Below are 27,179 nucleotides of genomic sequence, written 5' to 3'. Positions count from 1 at the left end.
TTGCATGTGACATGTTTTCGCTCAAAAATAGTTCCCATAGGAAACGGAGACGGCTACAACGTTTGAATTAATCCCAATATTTGCAGGTTTAAGTAAAATCTCGGACGCGCTGACGGGACGGCTCCTTAAATTAGTGCGATAAGGACAATTAATTGCAACTCAGGCGAAAAATCCTGCGTAAAAATATCAGAAATCGAGGCTTCGTTATCGACATTTTCCTTCTCCAAAACTTAACCAATCGTATCGTAATGAGGAAGAAATTATCTGTGTTTGACCGTTTTGATTTTTGCGTTTATTGTTGCCGATTTTGTATGCTAGGCGTTTGTTTACGGCGCATTTATTAGGTCGTTTTTAGCGCTTTTTAGAGTAACCTTAGTGCTTATAAATCAAGAATATCAAAAAAAGCAAAACGTACAGACAAAATTACTGGTAATATTGAACTCTTATAAAAAAAATATTCATCTAGGGCCAAAATCCAGAGTGAAAAATGTCGAAAACTTTTGTATGGAAAAATAACCACTAATGTTTCCTCTTAACCATTAATGCTATTAGTATTCTGTGCTGTCAAATACTAGGACATTTACCTTATGACGGGTGGACTATATTTACCCCTAAGGAGCACAATTCAGATTTAACAATTTGTTATGGTTTTGATACGACCTAAAACGATGGCTCACGGTGATTGGTGCATGCGAAGTAAAATTCATGCCTGATTTGCGCGCTAATCGCCAAAACGCTTGTCAAAATTTATCATACACAATCAATACCTATATATCTAAGCCTAAATTAGCCTGAGGCATTGTTCCCAGGACACTGGCCGCGTTCCCGCTCTGCAAAGTCAGGCTTAGTTTTTGTGCAAAAAATGCGCCAGCTCGCGCCAAAAGCCAATTGTTAAATCCGAATTGGGATCCAGAGCGAAATTGGAAGGTTTCAGTGTTGGCCCTAGAATTTTTTGGTGTGCGTGGATCAAAGCCCAGAGCCGTCGCACCGCTCGCATCGCCCTAGAGCTGTTCTTGGATTTCTAGCCCGCGTAGCCAACATGCCAATCGTTAACGCTCCGTAGCGAACGAAACGAAACCTGTCACTGTCGCAATAATATGGAAGAGTGATAGAGAGAGATGACTACAATACGCTGCGGAGCGTTAACGATTGGCGTATTGGCTACGCGGGCTTATAGATCTAATGTCTACGAAAAAGGGTTTTTTAATCATTTACTGCACCTATACGACTATGGCAAAATAAAACAAAAGTTTAATTTTACGGGTTCAGAATTTTAATTACATTAAAATTATATTGCAATCACAAAAATTGTACTACTGAAAAAAGTAACTCTTCAGTTAGAAAAAATAAACATGTATTTGATTCTAAACATTACAGTTACTTAGATAGAACATGGTACAAAATTCAATTTAATTACTTGTTTGCCATTTGCACGCTCCATAGTATTTATCTAGAACAAAAAAAATAGTTACATGATTAAATAATAAAATGTTATACATTTATTTATACGGGTCACTCATTTTTAAGTCGAACAATGGGAAAACATATTTTTTTTTATCACCAGAAAGTGTTCGACGAAAAACAGGGATAAGATAGTCGTCCGAGTGCTGGTCATTGCCCACTACACTACATGACTATCATATATAGGCATATGCAGTGTGCCATCTACTGGGCATTGGCATGTCGAGTACTAGGACGTTTATTTTACGAATTAAAGTGTCATAAATTCTCCGTTACCTATGCATTGTATAGATATTCCTTGGAAACCGTTGCTTTATTGTCCAGTGCGGGCAGCTGGGTTGGGGTCTAAAACAGCAATTTTTAGAACACAATATATATCAATTTGTAAATTGTAAAGAAAATATGACCCATAAATAACATAGTTTTATTAATGGATTTTGTGACAATAAGGTGGGTTGCAGTTTTTATCAGGCCTGTTTTATTAAAGCCACCGGCGTCGCAAAACTTTTATCGACATATTGATTGTATGAAAATAGTTTGCATAGAACTATGCATCATTATTCTAAAAATAAATATAAAAATTCATTCATTCAAAAAATAGTCAAGTTGTTATCTTTTTGACTTAAGTAAGTAGGTACTAGGTTTCAGAGTAAATCCAAACATACTTACATTTCTGGGGCCTCAAATCTGCAAAAGAAACAGTAAAAACTTGATTAAATATATGGTTACTGTGGTATGGTTATGTGAACTATCAGGGATCTATCTAATAGTTATTGCGAAATAAACATTTTCCTTATACAGTTCGTGTCATCCACGATGGCGTGCAGATTTATCAAATCTAACCTTCAATAACTAGACAATACAAGTCAAGGCACGCGTCTTCGTGAATGACACGATCTATTATATATTACTTTATGTATGTGTACTACTATACTCACTCCCATAGACGGTGGGACGGCTGAAGGCGGGATCTATATCTTGTGCTGTAAAAAAAAACATTTTAGAAACGAGACATCGGATAAGAAATAAATGGTTTGAATAAACAATAAATTAAAATGTAAATGTATGAACTGGCTCTATTATAATTAAGTTCTCAAAGAACATAATTATTTAAAAGTAACATGAGGTTTTAGTGTTTAAATCATGTACATATTTTTTAATTTATTGAAAACATCTGCAATGTACAAGCATTTTTCCTTATTCTAGGTAATATTAAAAATTCAGTTATTTGTAAACTAATGTCAATTGTTTGCCTAAAAACTCCCTATAAATATTTACCAAACGGCGCAGCGCCATTTGGTAAATCAAAACCTGTTTTAGAGTCACTATATTCTAGCGGCTGCCATACTATCGAAATTGAAACTATTCTATTCGCACAACATATATGTTTATGTTTGGTATCCGTTATACGTATGTGTATTAAGAGTTACGAAAACTTCTACTAGCTCTATTTTCTTTCATGTAATTTCACCATGTTGTTATACAATGTGACTCTTAACCCTTTTCCAGGCCGCACCAATCTACAAGGTTTTCCCAAAAAATCCAAATATATTCCACTTAATCCAGCTTTGATGATTCATTTGAAGACAACTAACATTTCCTGAAAGTGTAATCTAATTTTAACCTTAAAACGGAATGCTAAAGTTGAAATTCTAATGGCGCGTATGTGGTCGATAAATCGTACTATGCCTGGAAAAGGGTTAAGAACCATCGCTGGAATCAATAAATCTATACCGTTATTGAATAAGGGATTCGCTCGTTGTACAAACAGTAAAACAAACAAAACCCTCTCAGTGCTGGGTAAATCTTACGCATATGCCACACACCATACTTGGAAAAGTTCCTGGAAATTTCCTTCCTGGGAAATTAACAAAATAAGGATATCTTTTGTGTAAGAAGTTTCAGTTTTTTTTTTCATTATGCTGAAGCGACCGACATTAAAATCAAAGTGATTGGTTAAGATTTAGTTAAAGAAAACTCTCCGGAAATGGAAATTCATCGGGGTTAGCCCTGTACTAAAAGTTTTTCAGTATGACGTACATATCCACCCCTCAGCGTGTGGTCAAACATAACAATTTCATCCTGTATAGTTTATATTTACGAGTACTTACAAACAGAAGGTCGGTAGAACGCTGGGTCCACCACGACTGTAGATAACACAAAATCAGCATTAAAATAACGAATTTAATATTATAAAATAAATTAATAAAAAATAAAGAAAAAAAACTACATAAAAAAAAATTACGATAATTAAACAGGAAATACTTACAAGCGGGATCTATGGATGGTGTCTGTACCGCTGTGGAATAATATGAACACAAATAAACAAATATTCAATGATATATGTACAAATAAGTAATTAATTATTTCGTTTTTATACTATTATTTTAACTGAATGCCTAATAACCTATGCCTTTAAGGGATGTACTCACCATTATTAGACGGGAGGTAAAAGCCTGGATCCGGGTTCTCGACTGTCAAAAATTATAAAACCAAATAAGAAAAATAAGAAAACACTCAAATTAACAATATATATTCTCGTCCACAAACATTCACGAAAAAACAAGGACAAAGGCTCGGAAAGAAAAAAGTAATTGTTACTTAAAGTAATTTAAGTCACTTAATAATTGTGAAATAAATTTACCTTTTAGGACATGCGTTTCCAAAACCACCACCAGTACAGCTATGCCTTATCTAGTAGTAAGGTGCCATAACACAAACATAACGACGCACAAATCGCACAATAAATATCACAACCACTAAAAAATCCCTTGGGAGTCGAACCTTTGGAAGTATTTTTATTTTTTAAGTGGGTCACTCACGTGTGCAGTATGTGCAACATGACATTTAATAAAATCGAATAAATTGTGGATAAAGATAAAAAATTGCATCTAATACTAAGTAGTACTGGCGCATGCCCGTATAAGCCGAACCCCTCGGTCTGAAATTAAGATTCTGAATATGTATGATTACAGAATAAATTCTCAATATTGTCTGTGAAATCTCTTTTTTTCTATGGTATTCGGTTTTTCTATTCTTAAACCAAGATACCTCAAGAAATAATCTTCACCCTCTGATTTTTAATCGAGCTATAATCAACTTATATTACGTGAGTGACCCGCTTTAAACATTTTTAATATCACAATTCACAACAAACTTTTGACATTAAACTTACTAATCGTCGAAGGAGGAGTCGGGTCTGTTAAGGTGGTTCGATTTTCATACAAAAAACAATCGCTATTTATTTATTAATTACACAATATTATTACATAAATAGTTGCGCATCTATCTACTTTCGAATATTCATTTGCGCTAAATTAATAGAAAAACTTTGTTTCATACAGAAATCATGCAATAATCAACGTTATATTTTTATAAATTTTACTCATGTGTGTGTGACAAATGTCGTGTACAAATACATTGCGGCGTTGCCACTCCATGCTTCGGACGGCCATCGGCGCGACGTTGCGATGTTTGACGCGTTTTTTTTTAGCTGACTCTGTCGACACTGACACTCAGTGTGACCAGGCGTACGATAATTGTCGTACATGTACGATAATTTGGGCCCCGGTGTGACATAATGTTCCAAAGAGCATTATCGTACACTAAAGTACTATAATTTCAGCCCTTGGATGATGCCACCTTAAAAGTCTAGTAATTTGAAGCAAAATATGACACTTTCAGAAATAGGCTAAAATTAGTATATATTGGGTGTTCGGCTCCTTGGTGTAAGTTTAAAGTTTAAAATGTCTCAATTTCCTGTATACCGTTTGAGTCTATCCCAAAAATACACAAACATAAACAGATTTTTTGCGCAATTTAGACGAAAATTGTCTTTTTTTTATTATTAATTGGAAATTTAAGCTTATTTTTTACATTTTTAGGGGCTGCCTTTTTGATTGGCGTACGATATTTTTTTCAACGGTACAATAATATTGACACTCAAGTACGATAATTCTCTTCCGCTCGCCTGGCAACACTGCTGAAACTTGACAGGACCTGGGGGCCTACCGCGAAAACCTAAATTCGCAAATTGCGGGGATCTTTCTCTTTTACTCTCACTAAGACGTAATTAGAGTGACAGGGAAAAATTCCCGAAATTGACGAATTTCGATTTTCCCGGTAGCCGCCCTGGTGCTTGACGTACTTGATAGAAAACAACGCTGCCGCATGTTCTGAATTGTAATTTTATGTGTTTTTGGATTGAAAATGATAGCGACGTCTAAATCAAGTTACAAAAATCATCGATATTCTGGTCCGCGAAAAACCAGGAAAAGTGTAACTGTAATTGGAGTAAGAGGAGTTGGTTACTAAGTTCTGTTACTCGATTTCTTTCTTTCTTCCTAGCGTTGTCCCAGCATATTGCCACGGCTCAATGGAGCCTGGGGTCCGCTTTGACAACTAATCCCAAGATTTGGCGTAGGCACTAGTTTTTACGAAAGCCACTGCCATCTGACCTTCCAACCCAGAGGATAAAACTAAGGCTTGTTGGGATTAGTCCAGTTCCCTCACGATGTTTTCCTTCACCGAAAAGCGACTGGTAAATATCAAATGATATCTGTTCTGAAGTTCTGTTACTCGATTTGCAACCTCTTTATTTCCGTTAAAACAAATGCTACCGATAAAATAAAAAATGACATAATGTGGTGGATTTGTGAGCTATAATTATCTACCACACATAACGCTTATCTCGTCGTATCTATAATGAATTGGGGCCTAAAAGAGAATCGTATTCCAATTTTTTGAAACGCTTGTATTACTTTCTATATTAACTAAAAGTTGCCTTAAAATTCAGCTTTTATACTAAAAACGGCTTTAAATACGTTAAATTAACAAAATATATTTTGACAGATGCTTTCGCGCCCAAAACGCTCTTTGAAAATTGTGTGACGTCACAGTTTATGGTTTGACACATAACTACATACACACGTAGAAGATACGAACTGTCAACTGATATTTGTCATTTGTTGTTAATCGCCTAACTGTCAACAGTGTCAATCCGAGAGTTGTGACGTCATCAGAATCTTCAATGACGTTTCGAGTTTGGTCACGTGACGTGTGCCAAAAGATATTTTAAATTCAATATTTACAAAAATATGGTCATTACAGGTCCCCTAAAAGTAGTTTAACATGTTCTTATAATCCAAAAGAATTTATTGGGATACAATTATGCCCTAAGATTTGTAGATGGAAACAACCCTATTGCGTTGCACAAATGTGGGCACCCGCCAAACATGATTTTGGGTGTGTCATACTCAGGGCTAACACAGATTCATTTCTGTGAAAAAGGTGTGAAAACCGGAAACTGGAAACCGTTCTCGAACCAATAGTGAAGCCCTTAAGCCACACCCTATTTCAAAACCAGCCATGGATCTTTGAACAGGACTCAGCTCCTGCACATAAGGCAAAAACAACTCAAGCCTGGTTTCGAAGGAACAAAATTGACTTTATTGCCCACGAAGACTGGCCGTGCTCCAGCCCGGACCTTACTCCCTGGATTATGCCATATGGCAGGTTATTGAGGAGAAAGCCTGTGCTAAACCCCACACAAATCTTAACTCCCTCAAGCGGGCCATAGTTAAGACAGTGACGGAATTAGACATGACAATCGTGCGTGCCGCTATCGATGACTGGCCTCGTCGTTTGAGGGCCTGTGTCAAAGCCAGAGGAGACGATTTTGAATGATATTGTCATATGTAATTCCTGATTTTGTGTACTTCATTTTAATATATACTTTATTAAACTTTCGTTTGTATATTTTATGTAGATAAAGATTATTGCAGTAACAGAATTTAATAACCAACTAGGTAGAAAACAATGCAATACATAAACACATAAATTGGATATGATGTGATCCGTTGAATGAAATTGACAATAAATAAAATAAATAAATAATTTTCTTTCCCTAGGCATTGTGTGAAACTTCTAGTTGTGTCAAAATATCGGGAAATCAATAATATAAACAAACATGGTAAATATCTCATTTCTTTTTATAATGGTTATAAATAGAAGGCCATGCAATTTTGTAACTCACTGTAATTTAATTAAATGTATCGTAAAAAAAGGTTTTAATTCTACTGTAAAATAGTACCTACCTTTTTAAAGGCAGTAAGGGAAAACAGCGTTTTTTTTTTAAAAAAAAATACCGGAAAATCTGACTTACAAATTTGGACTTTCTTAGGTTCATTCTACTTAGAATCTTCTCCACCCTAGCATTAAAAAAAGATATCCTAAAATATCCATACCATTACGTCACATTTTAGTGTGAAAGAAATTTCAGTGTAAAACTAAAATTTCAATACAAATTTTCGGGTTTTTATAGCACGAGGATTGATTATGCTAGTGATTCTGAGTTGGAAGAACCCAAAAATATCATGATGTGTGAGAATCAGATTTTTAATATTTTTATGGAAAAACGCTCATATTTCTCATAAAATAATTTATTAATAATAGGTACTTGATAATACTGATAAAAAAAAAAAATTAAAGAGTCTCGAACCCACATCCTCTTGCATGTATTTCCACGTACATACCGCAACGCTATTGAAGCCTACTCACTCTGTGCCAAATTGTCTACTACAAGGATCCCAGTACGACTGTTTGAATGTGTGAGTGATAGTTAGAAATAGAGTCAAGAAACATTCTGTCAACATTAAGGGGTAGTTTTTGTACAATGAAGTGTTCAATGTTTGTTTTAATAGTTCAATATTTATTTAAAGAGTGCGCTAAACATAATTTACAGTATAGAAAAACCAAAGACTACTCCACAAAAAAATTAAAACTCAAAATTTGCAATTGTGGCGCCATCTAGTGAGGTTTAAGCTTTGGGTAACCTAGTCGAACCACCTTAAACAATAATTTTAAATTAGTTTATATATAGGTACCTAATCAATATTTTCAAAGACAAAAGTAGGGAGTATTACTGCAATGTTCTGCCGCCAGAGAGCTGTACTAGCACATATTCTAAACCATACTCATACATACGAGTACTATGCTTTAAGTTTTTTGAGAAGTTTTCACTATGACATCGATGCATCAAGGTGATTTGTTTACAGGGGTCTACCGCGAAACGCGAACATCAAAATATCGATAACTGCATCTTTATCGTTCGAATACGCAAAAGTGATAGAGAGGCAGATAGCGAAATTTCGATTTTCTTGTTTCGCGGTAAGCCCTCAGTGGCCTCAGTATGTGCTAGAGGGGCCCCCTACGCAGAGTTTTGCGTAATATCCGCTTTTGTTAAAAGATTTGTGTATTATAATTGTTACAAATTACAAAAAATAGATAGAGCCAGTTCACATGCTTAGAGTAGATCATTAGAAAAATTGAAGGCTACACTCAAGCGTAATAAAACGCGGCACTTTGTAAGGAAAATACAAAAAATATAACCGTTTTTTATTGTTCTAAAGTGTGTTACTAAACAATTAGGTAATGATGTTATAACTAGGTAGCTTAACTTGTTAGTACCATTTAATTATTATTCATCTTGTACGCGGACGAATAAAAAAAATCCTTGTTACAATGCCTCAAGGGCCTATTTATATATATTTAAGCTGCGTATAGTAATATCTCTCAGCCATTATGTCTATTGTTATCGTAAATAAAATGTTTAAACATCAAAAAAAATGACAGAGATGACGGACCATATACAAAATAAATATTTTCATATCTTCATTTCATTGCAACTGTCATATTATTTCACTTAATTCAAATCAGTATTAAAGAGTATCTAAAGTCACTTCAATAAAAGGATCGTCATTCTTGTTTATTTTATATTGTTATCTCATTTTACCATTGGCAAAGATTCATTGATTGCCTTCCGAAATGTAGTGTTTGTGAGTGAATTTTATATGGCATTTGCCCTTATTTAAATTAAATATATAAACTGTAATCTTACTTTAGCCCCCTCTTAAAAGGTCACTTTCGAGTTAGGTCACGTTTTGATGATGTCATACTTATGGTAGTATTTGAGGTCGAAATTGTAAGAAAGGTCCAATCTTGTTTTTTTTTTTATTTCTCTGCCAAATACAGGGTATTTATTTAGTCACCTGCAATCATTTACGGGGTGAATATATATGAGTCACACTGAGCAACTTTAACCCCAAAATCACGAAAAAAAATTGGCTGTCTCATACATTTTTGCTGTCTGGCCTTGACATTTTCTATGGGAGAGTTTTTTTTTCGCGATTCCGGGTTTGGTCCCATAGTAAAAGTTGCTCAGTATGACCTGTATATTCAGCCCGTAAATTATTGCAGGTGACTAAATAAACAGCCTGTATGTTGAAAGTGGATGTCTAAGGGTTTAATGTAACAAAACGTATCTCGGATTTCTGCATTTTTGGTCTGATCATGATGAAAATCTATATGTGAAGACCTGTATGAATCTTAGGTAAAATTTGGACAAAATGCCGTATAGCTAATCTGGTTGCTGGTATCCATTGTTCGTGCAGGTAGGTATAGGTTAAATTTTACTATACTAAAAAGTGATAAACTCGGAAAGTAGCAAACTGAGAAAGTGGTTAACTCAGAAAGTGATTAATTCAGAAAGTGACTAAATCAGAAAGTGATGAACTCAGAAAGTGACGATCTTATTAAGTGATGAACTCACAAAGTGACGTCCTCAGAATGTAGAGTTCTCAGAAAAAGACCTACTCTACTCTACTTTAGCGCCTTAGCTGATACGATGTGAGAAGTTATGTATAATACATGATTATACTAACCACCGGTGTTAGCACCGCCCAGGTAGAAGCCTGGATCCGGATTACCTGAAATAATCATAGCATAAATTGAGCAGAAGAAAAAATTTTAGCCAATTGTAAATTTTTTTTTCTTTAAATAGTAATCTGCTATGTATAAATATTTAATACGATGACATAACGAGCTCGATGAGGTAGAGGTTGCATATAGCCAATTAATTGCCCAGTTTTCTATATATATATCTCTAAAGGAAAGGTACTGGTTTCATTATGCGTGGTCCTATAAGCACTTAGCCGGTTATTGTATTTTCGAAAATGAAACAGCATCAATATTATTATGTAGATTGCCTTTTCTCTATAAAAATGTAAATGTTAAAGAAGTAATGGTCTTACTGATTACAATGTTGTCGCCACCAGTAGACGGTCGGTAGAAGGCGGAATCAACACCTAAAATAAAAAATTAATCGTAAAATTCTGCCAGAATGTGGCACAATTTGTTGCTTTCTGTAATACACGTAAAGCATTAAGGACCCTTCTCTCATGGAAGCCACATATTATCTTTCAATATGCCGGCTTTCCCACGAAATCGTTATGCCTTATTGATAACCGACCAAGTGGTGCTCATTTAATTTTCGTAGATACGAGTAGTATTCAGATCGTAAAAAGTATAAAGGCCACTTGCACCATTCCACTAACCCAGGGTTGATCGGTTAAACCTGGAATTACCATGGTTACCAGTACCATTTGTCACTGGGTTAAACGGTTTAACCGGTTAATCTGGGTTAGTGGGATGTTGCATGTTGCGCTAAGTGACCCAAGAAGCCAGATTTAACTAAGGTATTGTAAAATATTCTACAGTAGGCTGTCAGACAGTAGATGTCTTTTTCAATACCGGTAGTAGATATCTACGGGGACAACTAAATATTATTTGTATTTTATTTCCAGTATCAAATCAAATGTTAGGGTCGGCAACGCGCATGTAACACCTCTTAAGTTGCAGTCGTACATAGGCTACGGAGACTGCTTACCATCAGGCAGGCCGTATGCTTGATTGCCACCGACGTAGTTAAAAAAACGACCAAAACTTAACCTTTAGTTAATTTTATTATTTAATGAAATTTAATGTTGACCTCCACTACTTATGATAAGTAATGAAATAAAAGTACATAAATGAAGGGGTGTAACATGACTGAGTAATATACCTTGATTTGGTTGTCCAACTGTTTTGACTGGAAAAAATAAGGCATGCATTAGAACAAGAAACAGAAAAATCAAGCTTTTAAACAAAAAAGTCTATGTATTTAGAGTATTAAGACAAATACTTATACTGCTCTGCAAATCAGTTTTGTGCCAATATATTAATTAATAAGCATACGTAATAGCCATTAAAAAAAATACCTGCATCACCCGGTTGTTCCACAACATTGACTGTAAGAAACAAAATAAAGTATTAAAATTAAAAGAAGGGCAAGGTTTTGCGTAAATTGACTTCACATAAGTAATAGTAATACAATTTGGTACCTTGTCCAGGACCGGGGTTGTTGTCCACTACGTTAACTGGAAGAAGGAGAAGAACGTAATTCAGCAACACAAAAATCAGCTTACAAAAAAATCTACAGATCAGGCAAAAGTCAGGAGTAGCAGTTATAAATAGTTTTTTTTTACGTTTGTTACTTCATAACTCTGTCATTTCTAAACCGATCTTGAAAATTATTTTTTTGATTGAATTTGTATATATACAGACGACCGCTCTGGCCTAGTGTGTGATGAGCATGGATATTTGTTCGTGAGTCATGGGTGTTTTCTATGTATTTAAGTATTTATTATATATATCGTTATCTAAGTACCCTCAACACAAGCCTTATTGAGCTTACTGTGGGACTTAGTCAATTTGTGTAATAATGTCCTATAATATTTATCTATCTATCTATACAGATTGGTCCCGTTATTGTCAAAACTCAGTTCTGATGATAGGATTCATGAGGAACTCCTCAAATGTTAAGGGCATACATACAGTGATTTTTGTATTTTCATCAACAAATCAAGCATTTACATTTAAAAAAGTGACATTCGATGAAGTGGAACTGCTGATGCTGATCAGAATGGAACTCTTCAACGACGCATAGTTCCTGCTTGGCGATTTGTCGTCTTCGTTATGTTTGTTAGGCAAATTAGGTTTTCAAGAATTTTTTTGTCAAGTTCGAGTTCTGACGATGGGGTTCACGAGGAATCGAGGTAACTCCTCAAATGTTAAAGGCATGTATATAGTGATCTTAGTATTTTCATCAACAAATCAAGCATATGAACAAATTCATATGAAACTTTAAATAATAATAAATAAATTCTTTATTAGGCAGGCAAGAAACCCAAAAAAAAAATTACAATGCACATAATAAACACACAATGCACTTTGCACAATGTCACGGTCAACTCACCTACTTTTTTATTTTTCTATCCTATTTATTATATAGAACTTGTGTTTAAAAATAACTGCTACCTATGTTTTCCTAATAATTATCTGGTACTTTATTTCATGCATGGTGTGAAATAATTTATTTTAAATACAGCCGAATACCCTATTCCGGGTATCTTACCAGTCAACCATGGGGCAAATCTGAAATGTGTCAAGGTGGGTGCAGTGACAAAAAAAAACATTTTACCTCCTTTTCTACATAATTAGGCGCAGGTTTTTTTTTTCATTTCATTGTATGAAATCCAAAATCAACAATCATCTTTCTTTCACCCGGTCTCCCTTATTGATGTCGGTTTTTTTTTCTTAAAAATTATTCCTCCATCATGACTGCCTCAGTAGGTAGTATGGTGGTCTGCTGCAATAACCTCAATAAACTTTTGAATAAGTATTGTGTAGGTATGTAGAACTGTTGTATTATACATTTGACAGGTATTTAAGCTAACGAAGAAGAATTGAGATTGAGAATTCCAATATTGTTGATATTAAGACGAAACAGGAGCTGAGCTGATATTAAAAACATACAAAAAATGGTTTATTACGGCTAGTTAGACATTTAATCTAAGTAGGTATGTGTTAAAAAACTAATTTGAACTCACCACCTTGCGCAGAAGCCATAGCAATGGCGGCCAGAAGAAGAATCTGAAACACACGAATATGATTCATGGTAAATCAGTTCAAATATATTTATTTTCCTAAGATTATAAATCACTTAAGCCGTCAGCTTATACTGAGTACTATAAAGATTCTAAACCAATGCTACTGTAGGAATCTGTTTATATATTCTTGTTATCTTTTAGATAAGATACAGTTCTCTCAAATTTTGACAATGAAGTGCAGAATAATCACGCTTGAGTCATCTATTATGTGGCTGTTCGCGAAATGTAAAAAACAGATTGGCTGCAATCTTATTGTTTGGGTAGCTTAGGTAACCTATGAAATATGTATAGGTATGTAGATAAGTATTAAGATTTAATCAACTAGTGTTCCGTAGTAATATAGTGCGCAGTCGACGTGCAGTTGCAGATAGCATAATTATGTTTTAATCTAGGTTGGTAGTATTCGGAAGTAATAAGTACCTACCTATCAGTATTAACAAACACCAATAATAAAACTTAATTAGCTTCATTTTATAATTAAGAAGGTACGTACTTTAAGGTAAGGTAGGTACTTTAAGCTAAGTAGGTACTTGTAGGTACGAATTATTAAGATTTTTAAAGGTGTTCAAAAAACGCAGTGGTTTTAAAGTAAAAGACGATAAAGGCTAGATTTCTCGGTTAAACCATGGTAACACGTATGATTTGAGTATAATAAAACGTAATATCCCTTTATAGGCTATAATCAGACCGCCTAACATAGGTATTTTAGTTAAAATTTAAAAAAAAACGTGCGACTAATGGATTTAATGTACTTAAACTCTAATGTGTAACATAATACCATACAGTAATAAGTTATCTACTTTTAGAATTTTGTATTTATAAGTCAAGTCTTGGAACTCTTAGGCAAACTGGGGTCAAGCGCTCATTAGGTACATGGTTGCCGGGCACTTTTTTTTTACTAAGACTCCGCTGTCCGTCCGTCCGTCCGTCTGTCACCAGGCTGTATCTCATAAACCGTGATAGTTAGACAGTTGAATTGTTGCCGCTATAACAAAAAAAACTATAAAACAGAAAATTAAGGGGCCTCCCATATAACAAACGATTTTTTTTTAGGGATGTCGACCGGCTTTCCTGGGGCGACCGTGTAGATATAACACGCGCTTAATTTTTTTTTTATCCTTGTACTTCCTCTGCAAATTCCGTAACGCAATAGACGAGAGTGATGCAGTTTATCAAAGAAATATTAGTTATGTAGGCACCTAGTTACCTACGTAATACCTATTCAACTATTGTAATTAATTATATAAAGTACTTACTTAGGTAATTAGTTATAAGACTTATAAATGCCAAAACTGTTACGAATAATTCATTAATATGCATATTGTCTTGAAGATTACATATTGTTAAATAGTAAGTAAAGTTGATTTAAGGCCATCATGTGAAAATCACTGAATAAACACAAGTACGTGACACCGGCGCTCTAAAAACAAGGAACTTTAAAATGCAGAATAAAGGTGAGAAAAATAATATGTCCAAGGACACAACTAACGGCGCTGTCTATTACAACAATTTTAATAATTATACAAACAATACCATGGGCTTGTTTAGTACATATTTGTACAAGTATGGGTATATGTATTTGACTTTGAAGACAAATAGTTGGGTAGGTATTAAATTTAAATCAGTAAGACAATCCATTTTAGGATTCCGTAGTCAACTGGGAACTGGAAACCCTTATAGTTTCGCGATGTCCGTCGGTCTGTCCGCGTGATCGTTAGTACTAGAATATTTCCGGAAATAATCGCTCCGAAAGAAAAAAAATGTCCCCCCCCCCTCTACATTTTGAACTATGACACGGACTCGTATTTGGCCCTAAAAGTTGGCCAAAATCACCTTTTTTATTTTAGTTCTACCCCCTTTAAGCCATTAAAATTCTTAGCCTTAGCCTTCTTAAAAATAAGTAGTATAGCCGCTCCAAATAATAACAAAAAATACAACACGCTAAGGCTATCCAATGACGACTCAGCTGAAAGATACTTCACCGAGAGTCCGTGTGACTGCTCGATGCCCTCCAATTTCATAATTTTGAAATATTTATAACGTTTGAACCATGGGTCAAAAAAACTTAAAATATTGACCAAACCAAACATGGGTCCAAAAAATAAGGAAAAATCGTAAAAGAAAATCTTAACAATAAGTACTTTCATTGAAAACTATAGCGTACATTATTGGTCCAGCAGTTTTTGAGTTATTGCAAAAAGTCTTCTCTTCTTAGTAAAAAGACGTAGAATGCGCTGCGAAGCTCCCTTATGCTTGTTATGTAAATGATACTTAACTTATTAATAACCCCCGTTTAGCCTATTCTGACAGAACGGTAATTACGGAACCCTACACTTTGCATGGCCGACATGTTCTTAGCCGTTTTATTTAGAATTAGAAAGAACTCTGCGGAATATTATAGCGGACTTTTATTGCGCACTTAATGCATTATAAAAACGTGTATCATCAACAAAGTAAACACAATTAGTAGACTTAACGTTGCCTCTTTATTTTCGTCATGTAGGTAACTAAGTGCCAACGTAGTAGGTACCCATAAAACCATCAAAAAATTATACAAATAACATAACACCTAAACTGTATCCCTAGTGTAAATTTATTCGACAGCGAAACGTGACTTACTCGTTTGCGTTAAGTCTCATTTTGTATGGGATTTTGAGCTTGGCGCGCTGTGTCTAAATCCCATACAAAATGAGATTTAACGCAAACGCGTACGTCACGTTTCGCTGTCTAATAAATGTACACTAGGGGTACTGGTCTAAGAAATCATAAATGTAGAGTTTTACGATTTATGAGTAGTAAAACAGGTTGAATGAATTCTGCTTATCTATCATGCGTCTCACTGATAAAATATTAGACTTAGGTACTCACAATCACTCGATTTTTGTTATTGTTTACTTCAATTAATTTATTTGTAATATTAACACATTTAACTAACCTCACAAAATTACTAATGTAACTCGCACACTTCAAGTAATTGCACAGTAAATACGTTTATTACACGCTTCAAGTAAATAGACAGATTATCTATGTCTGACACAACTAGAGATTCCGTTGACAAATTGACAGTAATCGCGCTTATCAGGCTAAATGTTGAAGATAACAAAGATCGCCAGCCATAAAAAAGCGTTGTACGTAAATATTGGGCAGTACAAAATTTGGTTATAGATAATTGTTGTCACTCGTTGCTATGGTTACGTGCCACTAAGCCATCCATAAAACCCTAATTATATGGTATTTAAACAAACTTGTATTTTTGTGATGTTTTACCATAAATAAATTTATGGACACTCTTACACAAATTGACTAAGCCCCACAGTAAGCTTAAAAAGGCTTGTGTTGTGGGTATTCAGATAACGATAAATATAATATATAATTGTAAATACTTAAATACATAGAAAACACCCATGACTCAGGAACAACAAATATCTGTGCTCATCACACAAATAAATGCCCTTACCGGGATTCGAACCCGGGACCATCGCCTTCATAGGCAGGGTCACTACCCAGCAACCGCTAAACCAGACCGTACGTCAGATAGGTCATCTGCGTCTGTATAGTAGACGTAAAATCGAGTGCTCGGTGTACACATTTATTGTTTTGTAATTTACGGTTTTAAAACAATTAGCAAGATAAGAAGGAAATAAAATTAACATAATGTAGGTATGTGACAAGAAAGATACGGCTTACCATACCACAGATACAGTTTATTTTAATCTCTATGGTGGCTATAATCTATCAGTTAAGGGCTCCACAGACTTTGCAATAAATCTCACGTGGTTTTCGATCCTTTGCCGACTAAGTACATTCAATTGATCTATATTTTTGGCGAACCGCGAGTTCTCGGTTCGGGGCGAACTACATACTAGTTAAGAAATAACAAGAAGAAAACAGTCTTCCACATGTAGTAATATTTAAGGTCTCAGAACTCTCAGAGCTTAGCAGAGCTTAGGGGAGACCACATTTCCCAATCGTAGAAACCATAAAATCTAGTTTAAACTAGATCATTCCTCCTTCCAGTTTCCTAAAGGAATTATAGAGTCTGTGCGGAAAGAGAAGAGTCATGGAACGTATGGGGCCCAATAGATTCCACGAGTTCCACGACTTCTCTTTCCGAACAGACTCTATCATGGTTATCTTCTGCGTTACTAAACAGAACTACAACGTCCAAAAGTTGATTAGAATATGAACTATGATTCATTATTTTAAGGTTAAGGTGTTGGAGACCTATATAAATTTAGACTCCCTTACGATTTTACCTTTGCATTATTGATTGACATTTAATATTGCCTAATTTAACAACATACATACCTACTTATCTTAACCCTAATAACTGACGAAACATTTGGCCTCGACCTAGCTTTAATTTAAATTGAGCACATATAACCGTTTGGGAGACTTCCGATCTTTGTTTGTATTGTTGTGGGATGTCATACAAATATCATTACCGGGTGCATTCCCTGGATGTTTCCCAATACTTGACACTTGTCCCATTAATTAGCATCTTCATCCGTATTTCATGTTCAAATTGAGAGGCTTAAAGAGGTGACAAACAGGTTAAGAAAAAAATCATTCCGTACATTTCATAAAAATAATAGTTTTCTAAATTGTTCAACTTTTGGAAACTTTTCGCAACGCTCATAGGTGTTCCATATTCAAATAAAAAGACGTAAAGAGGCAAGGAAATTTTATCGGAAATAAAGAATGTTTCCGAAATATGTAAGAACTGTCCAAGGTTTTAGAACTTTCCGCAACTAGCACATTTGTATATCAAATCACATAATATTGTTGTGATTAGGATGTGAAACATTGCAACGATTACCTTATACATTAGACTTATGTAGGCCGTATAAATCTAACTCACCGCTACAGCCTTCATGATGATTTTTTGACAATGTCCAATTACCACATCGACACCGACAACTGGCGAGACTCAGAGGTGCTCCGTTATATACTCGCGGATAACCCCCCGACCCGAGCAAATATTGACAACCCAAACAAATTGTGAATGCGAGCGTTTTCCTGAGTCAATTCTTGTAATAATTAAGTAAACACATGTAATGAGTTTAAACACGTGCAAAGTTAAATCTCGTAACTAGTTTTTTTTTCGATAAATTATATAAATGAAATAAAACCGGCCAAGAGCATGTCGGGCCACGCTCAGTGTAGGGTTCCGTAGTTACTCTTCCGTCACAATAAGCTAAACTGGAGCTTAAAGTATAGTAAATTGTTAACCAAGGGATGAAACGGTACCTTTCACCCAAGTTGAACAAATAGGCAAATTTGCATAATCAGTACCTAATTAAAGTAAGTCTTTTTACTATGAAGGGAAAACTTTTTGCGATAACTCAAAAACAGCTAAACTGATCACGTTCGCTATAGTTTTCATTTAATGTCTTTTTTTTTTTTTTTTTTTTTTTTTATGGCATCGCGCTCCTATTTAATGTCTTTCTTAAGTTCTACTTCCACGATTTTTTTCATATTTTTTGGACCTATGGTTCAAAAGTTAGAGGGGGGGGACACATTTTATTTTTCTTTCGGAGCGATTATCTCCAAATATATTAACTTTATCAAAAAATGTTTCTTAAAAACCCCTATTAGTTAGGTAAATAAAATAGTCGAGTCGTCAAAGTTTGTACTCGTAGGTAAGCTTGCTCGTTGTTGTTGATTTGCCAAAGTAAATAATCTATTAGGTACTACCTATGGCAATTAAATAGTAGAAAAGAGGACAGCAAATTGGAAAAACGTAGGAGCGAATAGAGCGAAGTATGAATATCGCGCCTTTTCTCCTATATTTTTTAGGCGCCAAGTATACGCAACTGCCCCTTTCTCAGCACCCATCATATAGACTGCCGCCCCTAATATCTCGCCGCCCTAGGCCCGGACCTACTGGGCCTTTGCCAGACTATATTTACCTACCTATACCTACCTACACGTCATTTTAATACATTTATACTTTAAGAGATTTACTGTCAAGAACCTGCTAGGTGGGAGCTTTTTGTATTGGAAATGGGGCGCTTGGCATTGAAAGTGTTAAAGCGTTGGTAGTCTTTAAGAGGCTGTCAACACCCAATGTCCTTGAAATTGATGTTACTTAAACAGTTTTTTAAGAAAGACTATTTGTTTTAGTCAAGTAAGAAAAATATATGTTCATATTAATTATATTTCAAAGACCGTGGTTGTACTCGATACATGATTGAACGAAATCGGCTCGATAGAAAATAATTGCAAAGATTGGTCTTAAAATCACAATTAAACGGTTTTATGTCTTTATTGTTTTGACTTATGGGTCTGCAATTAAAATCACAATTTCAAAACATTTATATCTAAACCGTGGTCGAGTTAAATATTACACTAATAATCCACTTTTTTTATTTAAATATTTTTCTTATTATTCCCTTGCCCAGGCCCAGTAACATGCGACAGTGCTATCTCATTTACTCCGATACAAATAGGCAGTGCGCGCTTTAGGTATTGGCAGCCTCTTAAGAGCGAGCGATTTTAAATCCGAACTAATCCTAATAAGCAATGCCTAATAGTTCCCCTCTGGGTTGAAAAGTCAGATTCAGATCGTAGTCGCTTTCGTCAATACGAATGACTATGCCAATCCTTGGGATCCCATCAGGCACACATTAACTGCGGCATAAAGGCGGGACAACGCTAGGAAGATGATGATGACTTAATATTTATACTCACCTTCCGTCTATCATATGTATAAGTAAACGGATGGAAACAATATAGGTAAATACAAAACTGTTAAGGAAATTTAGTGTTTTTGAAGAAATACTGGTCACTTAAAAGTATATTTAAAGGCAATTTTCCGCTCCGTATTAAAAAGAAAATAATGGACTCGAACGTATTACTAACTCTCACATACGGTTGTCAAACATGGGCTTCAACAGAATCCTGTAAAAAAATGGTAAGGACTTGCTAAAGAGCAATGGAGCGCAGTGTGCTAGGTTACAAACTGAATGACCGCATCAGGAGCAGCGACATAAGGTCTAAAACAAAGATCATCGACGCACTAGAAATGACTGCAAAACTTAAATGGAAATGGACAGGGCATGTCGCAAGACTAAACGACAATCGATGGAGTCAACGTGTTTTGCAGTGGTTTACCATAGGGGCAGAGGGCAAACGCAAACATAGACATCTTCTTCGCCGCTAGAAAGACGACGTCGCGTCAGTTGCCGGGAACCACTGGACCCGCCTGGCCCAAAACAGAAACGACTGGCATGGGATGGAGGAGGTCTTCGTCCAGATGGACGATCCCGCATAATAAACTAATTGTTTAATACCTAATTTAAATTTTTTAATTTTATTTTGTACGTTATTTTATTTTATACGATAAATAAGTTCATAATCATGGAAACTTTTCAGGGAATAAAGGCTATTTTTATTTGTTTGATTTATAAGCGGTTTTGAAACACCTTGATAAATATTTTTTTTTGCACAAGTGTTTTCGCATAGGAGCAAAAGTATTTTTCTGGATACGGATGTCTCGTATTACTTGATCATTGTTACCGTACCTACCATAAATTATGGCCTAATACATTTATATAAGTCATACCTACTATGTTTCTTATTATTGTGTGTTCTGTAAACGTTTAAACAATGAATGCGGGGCTATAGGGCATTAGGGCGGCAAGCCCCCTTGTGCTTAGTGGATACCTACTGCATAATAACTGGCAAGACCGTCCGTGTCGGGACTCGGCATTAGTGTATGCACTATGCAGGCGAACGTCCGATACAGTCGTCCGATCATGTCCAACCCCAGACCCGCCGAATAACGCTATTTTGGTCTACGCGTAGGCATCTACCGTGCGAACAGCTAAAGCCCCCCATTCACGGCAGTCAGGCCACCTTGTTATGCCGGATTGTAAATATTGTCGCGGCCTGCATGACGTTCGGCAAAACCCCCCATTCACATCCTTGCATTGCAGTCCGCTTCACAGGATAGGCAAGGCAGTCCTGCCGTGAATGGGGGGCTGCTGGGTGTCTACCGGAGATCTGTCCGCAATCACTTCTGTGCCTAATGCTCACCATATAGGGTGACTGCTATAGTTATTGCTCACTACATAGTAATTGGCCACTCCTAACAAATCAGAAAGAAACAAGCTAATAGAATTCTTATTGTTAAGAGTGGCCAACAACTATAGCATAGCGGGCGGGCACCCTACTTCTATGAAAAAGACGTCATAACTCCTCTCCATTTTTTTTAGTTCTACGGGTCAAATTGATTCAAATGGCCTAAAGATCAATCATATCCGATTTTCATGCTTTTAACCACAAACATAATTAACAGCTTTTAAATCTATGCTTTTAACACAATTTGCAGCGTTCTTTGGCGTACCGCTAGCACTTAGCACTACATGTGTTTGTTATTTAAGACGGGCTTATCCGGAAACCGACTTGTTTTGTAACCAACTCTCAGAAAATGAACAAGGAAAACAAATAGGTATATTAAATTGATAGGCGCCACGGCAATTATGTATTTCTGCTTATTGCTAATTTGATTGGATACTTATTAAACATAGTTTCAGTTACCTACTTATCTAATAACATTGTATTTATCAGGCACTAATTAATCAATAAACATGTTTTCGTATTTTATTTGCTTATAATTTCCGAAGGATAAGTATGTCGGTAAATGTAACATTATTTATTAATTATTTATTTATTTAAACTTTATTACACAATAAAAATAAGTACAAATGGCGGACTTAATGCCTTAAGGCATTCTCTACCAGTCAACCATAGGGTAAAACAGAAATTCTCGAATGTGGCTGCAGTGAGAAGTTTAGGTTTGTTTTGCGGCTACTAGAATTAAATTCAACAAGTCGACTACTGTTAAATTATTAAAACAATAAAAGTCAACTGAGGACAATAAAAATCCACTCACTTGGAAATACTTAGGCATAACAAGTAATGTCCCAAGTTCTTAAGTCACGTGAAATGGAATGACATTAAAAAAAAACAATGACAAGTTTGTTGTCAAACGTCCACGAAGGCGCTGAAATTAAATTTTCTTCGGGAAACAATCATTTAGTTTCTGGAAAATATGAATATTACCATTATTTATGTGATGGATTTGATGATAGGGTATGCATATGCATCATTCTAATGTAAAATATAACTTTTCTAACCTAAAAACTACAACTTACAGATCTTACTATACTTATATCACATTTATTTTATTATGAACTAACAGTTTTAATAATTTCCCAGGGCTGGGGATGTGGTTACAGAACATTACAAACGCTATGTTCCTGGATGAACCAGAATTACCAGATAAGTGTAGAGGTTCCATCTATCAGACAGATTCAAGAGATTTTGATTGACCTGGAAGACAAACCTAGATCATTTTTAGGTTCTAGGCAATGGATTGGCAGTTTTGAGGTGAGAGAAAAGTAATAACTTTAATTTTCTGCAACAAGCAGACAATAATCTATAAAATGGAGACATTTACACACTTAACATAAACAAACTTGAAAAAACTTACATGATTAATCTTTAAGATTATTTTTGATGAATTTGTATATTATATAAGGGTAACTGGTATTGGACTTAAACTTCAACATTTATTCAGCAAATAAACACTACAACGCAACGCAAGGGCACTTTTACACATCAATATAGAATTTACATACAAGCACAAACAAGCACATGAACAATTATAAAATACAATTCACTGAAAATATGAATGCAAACTAAAGTATTATTATTACTTAGGGATGTATAAGGTCTCTAAATGTTGAATTACAAAATAAAAACTAAAATAATAATAAGCCTGCAGGGCAGCTTGTGGTGAGCTGTTGGGGAGTAATGACCCCACGGACTCGAGTGCTCCAGAGAGTCGGTCAGGGTCTCCAGCGTGTCTTCGGTCGGAGTGGACCCCAAGGGGACCCGCAGGACTCTCAGCTCTGGCTTGCCTTCATTGGCTGTCCAGAGAGGTATCATTAGAGCTATATGCTCCGGGAGTGGAAGTGAAAGATGTGATTATATATCTCTAAGGATTATTAGCTCCATGAGTCAAAATTCTGTATAATTACAACATTCATTAACACATTCACTGCCAGACAAAAAACGGCGCACTACCCCAGAAACCGGTGGTCTATAGCTGCATACAAAACAACCCACCCAGCGGATTGTCCGGCATCTGAACAAAGTTCACGAGCGCCCACCAGGTGGGTTCCTGGCAGTGAATTTGTTAAGAAGTTAATTAATATGAAGAACTATATTTTTAACTGTCATTTACATAAAAAATATAGATTTAACTGTTTCAGAAACTAGAATTATTTTTCAAATCTATTTTATTTTCAGGTGTGTTTAGTGATAGACAAGCTATATGACATCCCATGTAAAATAATCCACGTAAACAAAGGAGATAACTTAAACACCATAGTGGACACTTTGAAGACCCATTTTGAGATGTTCGGGAGTCCTATTATGATGGGTGGAGATGTTGACTGCTCTTCGAAGGGCATCATGGGAATTCATACTGACAATTCTGAAGCAAGTCTTTTGATTGTGGTAAGATTTTTATCTTACTTTATGTTGAGATATTTGACTCTTTTTTAGGGTTCCATACCCAAAGGGTAAAACGGGACCCTATTACTATGGCTCCGCTGTATCTCATGAACCGTGATAGACAGTTGAAATTTTCACAGATGATGTATATCTGTTGCTGCTATAACAACAAATACTAAAATACAGAATAAAATAAATATTTAAGGGGCCATACAACAAACGTAATTATTTCCGTTTTTATAGATGGTACGGAACCCTTCGTGTGCGAGTCCGACTCGCACTTGGCCGGTTTTTTTTATTTGTGCTGACTGAGACTGACGGGTATATGTATATCGTCAGGTGATAACCACAAATTCATAACCATAGTGAACAATACTAATAACAAAACAAGGTTGATTTTTTGTTTATTTTTATGCAATTAGGGAGTTTTAGTTGTCACCTCACTATATAACTATTGGGACTGTTTAACCTTTTGATGGTCAAAATTTTAAAAAGTACATAATAAAAGCCGAATCACAGTAATCACCTCTTTAAAATCCAAATAAAAAAATACAAAAAGATGATGTTATAGAATGGTAATTTTTGCCATATAAAATTTAGGCATGCCCTATGGTATTAGACTGTTCTTGTACTCAATTAACCTTTTGAATGATTTATGTCATAAACAAAAATGTCACTGATACGCCAGTCCCGGGCGTGAGCAAGCTAATGTAAACCTTACTTGAAAGTGTGAAGGTTACTTTGACAGCGTATGACAGAACACCTTAAGTTGTCCTTGGTGCTGTGGGCCCGACTAGTAACGACGAATTTAGCTGTTCTTGGCGTTCAAAAGGTTAATACGTAAATAAATAGTCTCTAAACTACAACTCTTGGGCGCGCTCTAGCCCGCAAGTCCCTGGAAAGGGAGATGCAAATATAATTTTAACACTTTCAGTGCCGGGTGCCTCATTTTTAGTACAAAATGAGCACACATACACATTCTTGGCAGTGAATGTGTTAAATTGCATTTTAACCCTTTTCCAGGCCGCATCAATCTACACGGTTTTCCCAGAAAATTTAAATACTATTCCAATTAATCCAGCTTTGATGATTTATTTGAAGACAAGTCACATTTCCCGAAAGTGCAATCTTGAACCTTATATCAGAATGCTAAAGTTGAAATTCTATTACCGTGTGTGATGTGATCGACGAATCATACTACGTATGCCTGGGGTTAAAATAGAATCCAAGAGCTTTGTACGGAATCATGATTAAACATACATATACATATATAAAATAAATGAAGTTTCAGCAAAAATGAGAAGCTTAACATTTGTTTTCAGGACCCACACTATGCGGGAAAGGAGCAGACCAAAGAATTCCTACAGAACAAGGGCTGGGTGAAATGGCAGCCACTTAAAGACTTCTTGAGCTCCTCTTTCTATAATCTATGTCTGCCACAAGCTAAGTCTAAAACTATTATCTAATACATATGTTTAATTTATTCACAGATAAATAAAACGTGTTTTGAAAAATCAGTCTTTAATAATATAATTAGGGTTACATCATTATTATAACATTTTACCTTAAAATGCAGACATAGTCATTACAATAGTAAATGAATAATAAATACTGACGTTGGAAACATACAAAGTGTAAATAACGCTAATAGTGCCAGGGTTAACTTTACCTAACTATTGGTAGACTTGACAACTTCAAAGCAACAGTGACTTGTCTACAAAACAGGTTCCTGGTATTTTAGCGGTAATCATTGGGTAGTTTACTGTAATTTCTATGAGAACAATTAAGAAAAAAAAAAGTACTGTTGCGTGAGATATATAATCCAAAATTTTTACTACGAAGATATGCAGAATCCGTAGCATGTGTTAGTAGCTACGTACTATTATCATACTGATGTACACATTTATAGAGATAGCCCGCTCGCACACTCGCTCCTGGCGCGTTGTGTACTCTATTCTAGTCAGTGTTCATGATGAATGGTTGGACTCTCAGCACCAGACCCACATCATGGCTCGGCAATCCACGGGCTGGACTCGAACACAAACCCACGCCATGGCGTATTCTAGTCCGTGTTCATGATGAGGCACACGCCCTGCAGCACCCAGTGGGAGGCGTGCTCAGCGGTCCACAGGTCGGATTCGAACACCAGACCCACACCCATGGCGTTGCGGCGCGTCGACGTGGTGTAGACTGGCGTTCGCAGCGTATTCTAACAAAGGAAAAATATAAATTATATTCAACTAAATTGTTAGGTGCGTATCTGTAAGAAGCTCTACTCTCTCTCTCATATGTTCAGGTATCCTACAGGCACTCAATACAATTTGAGCACAAGCTCAGTGCATTTTGAGCTGAGAAAGCGTGGGGCTTAGTACCGCGCCGTGCAATCATTCTGAGTGCAAGCTTTGTACATTTTCTAGCTGAAAAAGTGGGGCTAAGCGCGGGCCCTGCAATGATAGCCTATAGTGTTGCCTCCCCTAGAATAATTTCTTAGAGCTTGTATGTGCAGAATATGAATGAAGCGATGTCGTCGAGTCAAGAGTCTTGACTCAAGACATGATACTCACGTAGTGAACTAGCGAGACACCACGTCAGGGTAAGTTCCTAAGTAATTTTCTGGTTACCTGCAGTTTGACCTTATGCGACTCGATGGGTATGATGTACATGATTGGCAGTTCCGTCACCAGAACTTTGGGGTGCGAGCGGCGCAGACACTTATCCTCGAGGTCCCAGCGTGCGCCCTCCAGGTATAAGCCACGGACGTAGCAACCCTACAACAATTGAATGTATCACCAAATGCACCAGCTAATAAAATTAGAATAGAGTAGCAACACGATCATGATTATGCTATCACTAGAAAATGTGGGTGTTGACGAACGGCGGGTGTTTACCGTGACGAAAATTTTCGCAGGTTATCCTCGCAAATGGTTACCCTTAACACATGCCACGATCGTTATAAAGTTCATACCTATTCGTGTACGAATATTTCACGTCAGTAGCTAAGAGTTAATACTACACTGGAACACTCAGAGAAGAGTGTGCTTAGCTTAATCCAAGCCAAAAATCATGTATTTAAATGGATACGGTGGTATACTAGATATCTAACACTTATGATGTTGTTAAGTCAGGGTAGTCTATTCATGTGATTGTCTTACGGTAGTTGGACGCTCCTCGATGTCATCAGGGCTAGTCCATTGCGTGACACGGGTAAACTGGGTAGAACGATCTAAGGGCCACGTGTACAGCCGGCACGCAATCTGGATCTCCGCTATCAGGTATGACTCAGGGATGTGCAGGCCCGACAGCCATATTACCACTGGTTCCTCTATTGTAGCCTGAAAGAAAGTTCATGTCGAGGATATCTCTTAA

General features: G+C 36.0%; 3 protein-coding genes across 10 annotated transcripts in view; 1 reads left to right on the top strand and 2 right to left on the bottom strand.

The window, feature by feature from the left end:
• Nucleotides 1-1,250: 1,250 nt before the first annotated feature.
• On the bottom strand, nucleotides 1,251-18,331 carry LOC133527343 (uncharacterized). Of its 8 annotated transcripts, none has more exons than XM_061864283.1 (15): nucleotides 18,148-18,331; nucleotides 13,227-13,269; nucleotides 11,679-11,714; nucleotides 11,556-11,585; nucleotides 11,360-11,386; nucleotides 10,551-10,604; nucleotides 10,182-10,226; nucleotides 4,637-4,660; nucleotides 3,894-3,935; nucleotides 3,731-3,760; nucleotides 3,573-3,608; nucleotides 2,400-2,444; nucleotides 2,131-2,148; nucleotides 1,738-1,806; nucleotides 1,251-1,450 (listed from the first exon to the last, which is right to left on the bottom strand). In XM_061864283.1, the coding sequence occupies exons 1-14, from the start codon at nucleotides 18,160-18,162 to the stop codon at nucleotides 1,775-1,777; spliced, it is 477 nt and encodes a 158-aa protein (XP_061720267.1). In that variant the 5' UTR covers nucleotides 18,163-18,331; the 3' UTR covers nucleotides 1,251-1,450; nucleotides 1,738-1,774. The 8 variants fall into 8 exon arrangements, with proteins under 8 accessions (XP_061720267.1, XP_061720268.1, XP_061720272.1 ...); XM_061864284.1 differs by having other exon boundaries at nucleotides 18,106-18,178; XM_061864288.1 differs by lacking the exon at nucleotides 18,148-18,331 and adding an exon at nucleotides 16,222-16,338.
• A 3,764-nt stretch (nucleotides 18,332-22,095) lies between these two features.
• Nucleotides 22,096-25,327, top strand: LOC133527988 (uncharacterized). The gene is made up of 4 exons (XM_061865223.1): nucleotides 22,096-22,385; nucleotides 22,512-22,682; nucleotides 23,607-23,816; nucleotides 25,136-25,327. The coding sequence occupies exons 1-4, from the start codon at nucleotides 22,263-22,265 to the stop codon at nucleotides 25,277-25,279; spliced, it is 648 nt and encodes a 215-aa protein (XP_061721207.1). The 5' UTR covers nucleotides 22,096-22,262; the 3' UTR covers nucleotides 25,280-25,327.
• LOC133527985 (dynein axonemal heavy chain 10) overlaps nucleotides 25,318-27,179 on the bottom strand; it is an 80,417-nt gene continuing 78,555 nt past the window's right edge. Inside the window, exons 94-96 of the mRNA XM_061865219.1 lie at nucleotides 26,966-27,145; nucleotides 26,435-26,581; nucleotides 25,318-26,022 (exon numbers count right to left, since the gene is read on the bottom strand). Coding sequence (XP_061721203.1) covers nucleotides 25,876-26,022; nucleotides 26,435-26,581; nucleotides 26,966-27,145 — 474 coding nt within the window. The 3' untranslated portion in view covers nucleotides 25,318-25,875. The remainder of the gene's footprint in view (nucleotides 26,023-26,434; nucleotides 26,582-26,965; nucleotides 27,146-27,179) is intronic.

This window comes from Cydia pomonella, chromosome 18 (genome assembly GCF_033807575.1).
Source record: "Cydia pomonella isolate Wapato2018A chromosome 18, ilCydPomo1, whole genome shotgun sequence".
Classification (NCBI taxonomy): domain Eukaryota; kingdom Metazoa; phylum Arthropoda; class Insecta; order Lepidoptera; family Tortricidae; genus Cydia; species Cydia pomonella.
The sequence above is the reverse complement of the archived record's forward strand: the minus strand, read 5'-3'. Positions and strand labels throughout refer to the sequence as shown.

What these genes read in the sequence shown, in the direction of transcription:
- LOC133527343 (XM_061864283.1), bottom strand. An exon ending in GGGCGGTGCTAACACCGGTG is followed by an intron (nt 4,661 to 10,181) that starts GTTAGTATAATC and finishes CCACCTTAACAG; the next exon opens with ACCCGACTCCTCCTTCGACG. An exon ending in GACTCCTCCTTCGACGATTA is followed by an intron (nt 3,936 to 4,636) that starts GTAAGTTTAATG and finishes AATTTTTGACAG; the next exon opens with TCGAGAACCCGGATCCAGGC.
- LOC133527988 (XM_061865223.1), top strand. Translation starts at nt 22,263, where the DNA reads ATGACAAGTTTGTTGTCAAACGTCCACGAAGGCGCTGAAATTAAATTT. An exon ending in AATGGATTGGCAGTTTTGAG is followed by an intron (nt 22,683 to 23,606) that starts GTGAGAGAAAAG and finishes TTTTATTTTCAG; the next exon opens with GTGTGTTTAGTGATAGACAA. An exon ending in AAGCAAGTCTTTTGATTGTG is followed by an intron (nt 23,817 to 25,135) that starts GTAAGATTTTTA and finishes ATTTGTTTTCAG; the next exon opens with GACCCACACTATGCGGGAAA.